This window comes from Andrena cerasifolii, chromosome 9 (genome assembly GCF_050908995.1).
Source record: "Andrena cerasifolii isolate SP2316 chromosome 9, iyAndCera1_principal, whole genome shotgun sequence".
NCBI classification, from domain to species: Eukaryota; Metazoa; Arthropoda; class Insecta; order Hymenoptera; family Andrenidae; genus Andrena; species Andrena cerasifolii.
The window spans coordinates 6,795,083-6,804,306 of NC_135126.1; the positions used below are offsets into that span (position 1 = coordinate 6,795,083).

Here is a 9,224-nt window from a genome sequence, read left to right on the forward strand (position 1 = left end):
CGACACGCTTCTCCAAATCAGTGAGCTTCCACCAGTGCCAAGCTCGCATTCTTTGGGTCGCAAGAACCCGCGACTCCCTCCAACAAACTATCTCACCCAACATTCCCCATTGCCCATGCAAAAGCATGTACGCGCGTCGATCAAAGGAAAGCAGTTCGAAAACTGCGCGCCACTGGCGCGAGCGAAGCGCCCGCGTAGCTCGCATGCGCTGTATTATCGAGCGGCTTAACGGGAGCCAGTGCCGAGTCATCGGGTTCCCGGTGACTCTGGAGCGGAGAGAAACGTGAACTCGACCGTGTACGGTGCGGGCACGCGAATCCATCGTCAGGCATCGAGGTGACGCGCGGCGGCATGGCCCCCACGAGAACGCCCCGATAAGCTCCAGGGCTCCCGGTGTCTAGGAAGGCCCCTTGGAATCCTTGCTTCATCGCCACTGAGGGGACAGAAAGATGCGGCAGGTCGTGGACGTTTCGCGATGACCTGCTCGCAGCTGGGCTCCATCGTCGCGTATCTCGCCACTGATTCGCTCGACGTTGGACGCGCTCCGCTGTGATTCGAGGAGCCGTTGCTCGCGGCGGGTGCGCGGCTCTGAAGCCGTGTGGTGACAGGTGGGACCATCGCCGTGCAGGGGAAACGCGACCACGAGCACACCAGGAGTACTAGCTCCGGAGCATGGCCACTCTGGCGGGCAGCTCGTCCTCGGGCCTCACCAGGCCGCCGACCATGCTCGAGCAGCTTCTCGAAGAGATCAACTTCCAGAGGACCAAGGAGCTGCGGCAGATGCTCAAGGATGGTTCGTATCCACCTACTTTCCAAGGATTTCACACCGCGAGAGGGGTACGATGGGTTTTCGGGCCTCGAGGGCCATGTACGCAGTTGCTGAATGGCTTCTGACGATCCTTAGGGGGCTACGATGCAAAACGCTGGTCCATCTCGGTGTACTGCGGGTGGAGTGGAGCAGGGGCAGATGCTCGCGTGCTTGAGTGTTGGGTGGCAGATGCTCAGGAGTGCGTGCTTTATAGTTTCTGGGTAGTAGGAAGTTAGGGGCTCGTAGGCCTAGGTAAACAAGCTTAAATCCTCGGCTCTGACACTCCAGGTACATCGTCTGCTTCTTGTAGCGAGCTCACAAGTTGAAGATAGTTCTACCAGTCACAATACGCGTCGTTAAGCCCATGTTTGGCGGTTCGAGGGAGTTGCTGGGAAGCGGGTGTGCTCTTGGGGGAAGTGGTGCTTTTGTTTGACAGACGTGGGGGTCTGCTGCGAGGGTGATTTAACGATCGATGCGTCAAGGGGGAAACGACGAGTGGTCTTTATGTGTTTTTGCTTAGCCGCTTTGCATTTGGGGAATTATTCACTCCGTTTTCGGAGATTTTTATACTCCTCGCCATTTTAGAATACCCCTCCCATTGTTTTGATACTGATAGCCTGGCCAGCTGATACGAGATAGCTATGTTTACCAACATGGGGTCGATTCGAGGTGTAGCAGAGCTCGTAGTATATCTGATTGGCCATGTACAGTGTTCCCGACAAGTAGGGGGAATACATTTGCATCTATTTACGTTTTTAATCGTGCTAACGCGAGGTCGTAGACACCGAGGCGATCTCCATCTGGAAACCAGCGAGCTACGCCGTTAATCCCTGAATAGACACCTTGTACTCCTTTCGAGCCTTTTGTTTTTGCCTCCGCGCTGATTTTTCAGATCGATAGCTCGCCTCCTAACGTCTGTTCATCTGTCCAGCACGAAACTTGCCCGCACACGAGTCCTGGCTCCAGTGACACATTAGAAGAAACCCAGGAATGCTGAACGTTTGTTGTAAACACGTTCGTGCTATAAATGCAGCGTGACGTAATCCTTTGCCGGCGGACAATTAAACGCACGCCCCGGGCATGATTCGATCCTAATAGCATTCCCCACAGGCCCGCCGTATTTTTCATACCCGAAGGTGAATACGTATGTACGTAGTTCGCGAAGCGCGACGCATATCTCATCACGACTCTGTTGCTTGAAATTCATTAACACGTTACCGCGCTCTTTAAGCGCACGATCGTGAATCGTATTATTCGCGTTCCAGCGCGACGCGGAAGAAAGCAATTGCTCGTATTTATTTCAATTGGATGTTTCGCCTGTAAGTGGGACTATGAATTGGGGTGGGACGTATGGCTGCCAATGTTACCTAGCTGCGAATATCGTTATCGATTGTCCGCCGGCTTCCCCGAGATTCAATCGTCGCCTGCTCCCTCCCTCGAGCATTCCCTCCTGCTCTTTCATAGATAATGTCATCTCCAGCGTCGCGGGTGGTCGATAATCGAAAATACCAGCGCGATCTTTCCTTCCGTCAATTAACGATCCTTATTTTTACCTCGTGATCTTGATGCCTATGGCGCCTCCGTTTATGTCACCGCGCGAAGCTCGGAGGTGCGCGCTCGTTTAATTACAGCCTGCTTTTTCAATTGGCTCTGCGGGCTTTTCCAGACTTCGTGGTACTTCAGGGTACAACGTACTGGACGGACCTGTTCGTCCGCCACTTCCTTTTCCAAGGGGAGCACACCATCGACGGCGACGACCTGCTCTTCTTCGTGCGCAAGAAGCACGTGAAAACCTCGTCGAGGTACCTGCCCAAGTTCGAGACCGAGGTGGACGTGTTCCGCAAGGACAGCAAGAAACTGCCGATCGGCGATCCCGACATCGATTGGGAAGAAACCGTGTACCTGAACCTGGTCGTACATCAGTTCGACTACACGCTCACTTTAGCGATCTGCACAAGGACAAGCCCTAAGGAATTGCAAGTGAGCCGCTGAATGCTTCGCCCTAGCTACTTGATCTCTGTATCATAGGCCGCAGCAATTTTAGAAAAGCTATTAGAATTAGCTGGCAGAAGTCTGTGGGCAATCTATTAAGTATATTTAGAAAACGACTAGGCGCTTGTCTGCAGGGCTTGAAACCGTTATTATAAAGATTTCGGTTCTTGAAAGTGTTATGAAGAAGCTTTATTCGGAATAACCGTTATAAAGAACCTAAATATCAGACTATATAAGTATAAGTTACGGTTCCTATATAGCTCTATAACTTTTATTTTTTAGGTTCTATAACTTTTATTTTTTAGGTTCTATAACTTTTATTTTTTAGGTTCTATAACTTTTATTTTTTAGGTTCTATAACTTTTATTTTTTAGGTTCTATAACTTTTATTTTTTAGGTTCTATAACTTTTATTTTTTAGGTTCTATAACTTTTATTTTTTAGGTTCTGTAACTTTTATTTTTTAGGTTCTATAATTTTTATTTTTTAGGTTCTATAACTTTTATTTTTTAGGTTCTATAACTTTTATTTTTTAGGTTCTATATAAGTTACAAAGCGGTTATAGAACCGATTCTTGTAACTGATTCTAAAAAATAAAAGTTATAAAACCTAAAAAATAAAAGTTATAGAACCTAAAAAATAAAAGTTATAGAGCTATATAGGAACCGTAACTTATACTTATATAGTCTGATATTTAGGTTCTTTATAACGGTTATTCCGAATAAAGGTTCTGAATAACTCAGTCAGTCAGAACCTTTATATAACAGTTTGAAACAGTTATTTTGGAAACCTATTCAAGCCCTGCTTGTCTGGAGTTACTCGATCTTCTCTACCAGGAGACGAATATTGCCTTCAGGTTCTACGAAGACACTCGCAGAAGGTGTACGCGAGCCCGAGTCGTCGTCGCATGGACGCGAAGGGGGACCTCGAAGAGATGACCTACCCGCACATCTGCTTCATGGTGGACAATTTCGACGAAGTTTTCTGTGATATTCTAGTCAGGGACGGTGAGATGGTATGCGTGGAGCTGGTCGCTTCCGACAGGGAAGGCGCGATCCAGGGTGTCATTTTCCTCGGCTCTATCAGATACGACGCGCTGAAGAAAGTCTACGACGCAAGGGTGAGCCTCCCGAATCCTCCGCTCTTAAAATTCGCCCTGTTACCAAAAACTACTGACACCGCCTCTTCCTTTTTCAGTCCAGCCTGAGCACCAAAATGGCGCAGCGCATGACTTTTGGCCTGTTTTCCGGCGCGGCCTCGCAGAGAATAGAGTTCGTCCGGATGAAGGGGCCTCGTGGTACGGTCACTGAATCATTCCTTATACAAACAGCTCCGAAAATCCCTATTCAGCAGATCGATCGACCGAGTTCTTATCCACTCAAGAACTCGGGGGTGGCTGGATAGAATCTCTCAATCTCCCCTATCTCCGCGTGTCCTGTAGTCGCTTCCACTATGCTTCCCACGTTCCTCGTAAACCCTCGAACCGGAAGAACCGGCTGAGCAGCTAAATCTCGCTGGCGCTGGAATGTTTGCCCTGTTGATCGTTCGGTATTTCAGGCAAAGGGCACGCAGAGATGGCTGTGACGAAGCCGAAGGGCTCGGGGGCGGAGACGCCCACCTCTGAACCCGGCTACTGCGCCACAGACTCATTGTGGGACGCCGACTGGGACGACGCCGAGGAGCTGTTCATGTACCGCCATCAACGAAGGCTGTCCGATCCCAGCGCGAACTTGAACAACTTCGTGCGGGGCGGCTGGAGAACGAAGCCGGACACTGCCGCGACGAAGGCCAGGTCGGAGAACGAGGGACTGGACTCGATGGCGAACGGTCTGAGCGAGATCGAGGCTGGGGACGTTCGAGACGGTAACTAGACGCAGTTGTCCCGTGGATGAGTCGAGAGGACGGGAGTTGCCAAACTGATGGAAGCATACTGTCACTCTTTTCTCTCACACTTGCCCCTATCCATCTATTTTCTCTGCCTGCGACCCTCAGGTTCTACCGTGCATGCTGTTGTGTTACGTATCTATCTCTGTGTCTTTTGCACATTACTTGACCGACCGATAGCTTTTAGACGCCCCCCTCGTAGGACCAGTTCCGAGCATCGAATGCCTTTGGTCCGCCCGACGTCACTTTTCTTTCTCTCTGCCGCGTGTCACGGGAGCCGCGCGCTTCTCTGACAGCCCCCTCTGCGACCTGTCTCGCGGGCTCCGAATTAGGTCTGCCGTTACACCTGCTCGACAGAGGCGCCGAGGGGCAAGTCGCAGAGGGCGATCCTTCTCTTCATGCTCGAGTGTCGAAGCTCGGGATCGGTCTAGAGGGAACGAATTGACTCTGTTGCAATTCACTTCAGACCGATCGGCGGCCACGAGTACCTCGGAGCGGTCTCTCGATGCGTTCGCCGACGTTCGACGACAGTCTGAAAATGCATACACGCGAGACGCGCGCACCCGTGCGACCGATAAGATGTAACGAACGTACGTCGCGAAGTCACGTCCAGAAGAGGCAGCGTAGCTAGCGTACCACCACCAACACCACCGCACGCGAACCCCCGTGCTCGTACCGCGCACGCTTGTCACGAAACCAGCGGATAGAGAAAACAGATCGTACAGAGAGCGACTCGCAAGCGAAATCCGAAAGAGAGCGAGACGAGAGAGAGAAGGAAGTTACATGCGTTGTCTCTAATCAGTGGCACGTGCCATGCCGGCTCTTTCCTTTGTAGCCGACCCACAGGATAGCAGCTGGGGCGGTCGGGGCTCACCAGGAAATCGCCGGAGCCCTCACGCCAGGCGACGTAGATCCCCCCTGCCCCCCGGCAGACAGCAACGTCCGAAGCAAAAGCAACGTAACTCGTGGGAGCGTGCCGGAAACGAGAACTCGCCGAGCCGCAAGGAGGCCTATCGCGAGACAGACGGTGAGCGTGCCCCCGCGTCTTCCAGGCCTTCGTTCTCTGTCTCTTGCGCCCTTTCAGACGCTGCACAGGTCGCTCCAGTTCGTTACGAATTGGTCCGCCTCTCGAATAACCTCCGTTGCTGCTCTCGAACGCAGAGGATGTTGCGTACCGAATTTCGCGCGATACCTAGGGAGCACGTAATACGGTAGCGGTAGTTTAACGATTTATCTTTTCCTCAGAGAGAAGACTGACGGATGATATCGAAATGATTCGGTTCGAGTCTGGGATCGTCGCCTCCCCTGGAGAAACATCCCCCAAAGTACTCTGTTCAGTCTATTTTCTAACGATCTATAATTGTTTATTCTAATTATTATTATAAACGGGAATCTATATTCTATTATCCAGTGGCGCACTCAGGATTTAATCTTGGGGGGAGCCGAGTTGAACGGATACAAATATTTTTAATGCAAATTCAATAAAATTCATCAGGTGATTATAAGAGTTTATTTAAAAACTAAACTCCAGTTTTCTTTTCCTTTTGCAAAGCCTCTTCTTTGGGAGGTGACAGGGCCCCTTGGGCTCCCCTCTGGGTGTGCCGTTGCTATTATCTCTGATCGCAATCCCAGGCTTCGAAGAAACTATTGCTACCATATCGCGTCCCCCCTCGACGTCGCACGAATTTCGAAACGTAACGTCTCGCAGGCAGCTCGAGCTAGTAGCAAGGGGTATTCGAGGCGAGCGAATGCCGTGTCGAGCAATGGTTTAAGAGACAGAGAGACCAAGGAACGAAGGGTGTCGTGGAAACGCGAGGCGGGCGCGCAGATTAGTTGGAACGGGTTGTTTCGTGGCAGGCCTCCAGAACCACCAACACAACCATATCGAGGTCGGTAGCGAGATACTGGTGCCGGCGGCGCCCTGTCTCACCGACGACAACGTCCGACGGAAGCTGGACGCGGGCGCGATAATGGTGCACGGCAAGGAGGAGCTGCCGTTGGGTTACGAGCAGGGCCAGGAGGATAATAACCGGAAACGCAGGCCGTACAGCACCGGGCAGATCGACCACGATCGCGTCAACAACATGGAGAACGAGGAGGAGCACCGGCGCCTCAGCGACGACGAAGTGTTCAGGTCTCGTCGGCCGGACGGGCGCCGCCGGCTACGGTCTGCCGGCTCCGACCACGAAGAGTACTACACCGGTCGGAACAAGAACAAAAACGACGAGCAGATGAGAGATAAAAACGCGAACGCCCGTATCACGCGCGGAAACCTGACCACGCACAGGCAGAGCGCCACCCTGCCCAGAAGAAGACGAAGGCGAGCGCTATCCGGAAGCTTCGCTGGCAACCCGCTCCCCCCTCACCGTGTCACGCCAGACGGAACAGCTATCTACTATTGGTGCGAGCTCCCGCGCCGCCCCGGCTCACAGGGTAAATTCTTCTTCCCCCCAGTCCGACACCCACCCACACCACCAACCCACAAAACGATCACGCGCTCACCTTCCCTACAGAGGGCTGTTCCGTGAACGACGACTAGAAAGTCGTCGCAGGGAATCAGCGGGGTAGAAAAGTATAGGTCTCGCGAGCAAAGCTAATCGCGAACACTTGACTCTCGTCACTCCGAAACTGGGTCCATGATAGGCTACATCTTTTATAAATCTTTGGATTGGATATGGATGGCTTAGTGCACAAATATCGTATGTCCACTTTTGCGTTTTTCGAGAAAAACAGGGGCGTACAATAAACAAAAATATTTTTTTGACAAATTTATGAAGTAGATATGGAAGAAACAGTCACGAACTATTTATTGCATATAAAAACTCAAATTTCGCGAAAAGTCGACATACAAAATTTGCGCACTAAGCTATCGACACGTTAGTAGAAAGAGGTGGGGAAGCGATCGTTCACCGAGCAGCCTCTACGACACCAGAAAGCCTGCAGTCATTTCGTCCATCGTACTCGATGCGTGTGCCCGTGGTATTCATAGTCACCTCCCTTAGAAAGGCGAATTTCTGTCTCCGTTTGTACGGCCATGCTCGGCCTATGACTGTGTTTATGAGGATGGTGAAATTACCGTGGCAATAGGAGTGCCAACATCCGAGATAACTAATTCATCCCCTGGGTATCGGTAGGAGTACCGTGACGGTGTCTCGTAGTGCTGGTGGTGGTTCTATAACGAAATCAATAGCGCAATTGACTCTGTAGAGCGCGTGTTCGGGAAGCCTCGCTGACAAATCTATGCGAGTTTCACCACCGGTATAAACATAGTCATTCAGAACGTGAATCGAGCCGCGATAGGTCCGCTGAAAGACCAGAGGGAGGTTTGCTCACTCCGTTGAACGGGAGTCAACAGAACACGTAGAACCCACTATACACGTTACGATTTCTTCATACCGTAGCAGTAAAGATTCATCATCCCCTTCTGTGCGGCAGTGTTCGATCTCTCTCTCTCTCTCCACAGTGTCTCAATTGTCAGATTCGAAATATAGAAATCGAACACTCCTCGGAGAAGGAAGGACGCTAGTGCATCCCTCTTTGTGTTTATCTGTTCTGCGCACCTGTAGCCGATGTGTATTGCTGCATCACATATCTCCGTGCTACACCCGTCCCCCTTTAATCGCCAACAGAGTAATTAGCCATCCAGCGTTAGTCCGTGTCGAACAGCAGTTCGCCACGAGTATCGATCCGATCCCCCGATCCCAACTCAGCTGTGTGTGTGTGTGTGCAACGTCCAACGAGAGCTACACCCACTGTCCTGCCTAATCGGTCGACACGAATCATTCCAGGATTTTAGCTGTAGGTCGAGCCCGCCATCTAATCTCTAATAATCGTGCCCGTTCTCTGTGTGCCATCAGAGCTCGACGACGGCGCGTACAACCCGCTGTGGACCATGAGAGGATTCACCCAGACCTTCCACTTCTGGAAAGAGACCAGGAGGGCCCAGTCCGTCCCATTGAACGCGTTTCTCACTTACATCACGTTGCCCTGGTGGAGCATTGCCAAAGGTACGCGAACCAAAGCCGGAGAGTTCATTGACGAACTCTGAAAAGCGGTGACGTTACCCTGTAGCCGTCGAATAGTCAGTGATTCAGGTTATTACAACGCTTGAGACGTCTCAAGAAGGAACGTCCAAGTGGATGCTGGTAATTAAAGGAGATTTCCATCACTTACCTTCTCTCTAGCTCTCAATCAGCCTACAAATCCTTGAAATAGATCCTTCGTTCACCATCCAAGCAAACTATGCAGCTACAGCGTGACGTCTTTCGATCGATTGGTTTATTTGCAGACACCTCCCTAACAAACACTCTCTTTACGCCTTACAGATATTCTTGATCATCGAGAAGGACCTATTCTAACGTTCTAGCCGTAACACGGGGACGTTCTATTTTTCGTTCGAACGGAGTTTGCCATTTCCAGTCTCATTTCCCACTTTGTACGCGCTCGGACGGCGAAACCGTGGCCCAACAGAACCGATATGTATAGATTAAGAAATAAACGAGATACTATTTACAATCCCCCGCCCGCTGCCCTGCTTCTTG

The 9,224-nt window shown here is 51.1% G+C and overlaps 1 protein-coding gene across 2 annotated transcripts; it reads left to right on the plus strand.

The window, feature by feature from the left end:
• Nucleotides 1–226: 226 nt before the first annotated feature.
• Nucleotides 227–9,198, plus strand: LOC143373325 (uncharacterized protein KIAA0930 homolog). 2 transcript variants are annotated; one of them, XM_076820490.1, is made up of 9 exons: nucleotides 227–793; nucleotides 2,475–2,788; nucleotides 3,656–3,919; nucleotides 3,997–4,096; nucleotides 4,357–4,662; nucleotides 5,519–5,710; nucleotides 6,541–7,116; nucleotides 8,541–8,690; nucleotides 9,009–9,198. In XM_076820490.1, the coding sequence occupies exons 1-9, from the start codon at nucleotides 673–675 to the stop codon at nucleotides 9,047–9,049; spliced, it is 2,064 nt and encodes a 687-aa protein (XP_076676605.1). In that variant the 5' UTR covers nucleotides 227–672; the 3' UTR covers nucleotides 9,050–9,198. The 2 variants fall into 2 exon arrangements, with proteins under 2 accessions (XP_076676605.1, XP_076676606.1); XM_076820491.1 differs by lacking the exons at nucleotides 5,519–5,710; nucleotides 6,541–7,116 and having other exon boundaries at nucleotides 235–793.
• The last annotated feature ends 26 nt before the right edge of the window (nucleotides 9,199–9,224 follow it).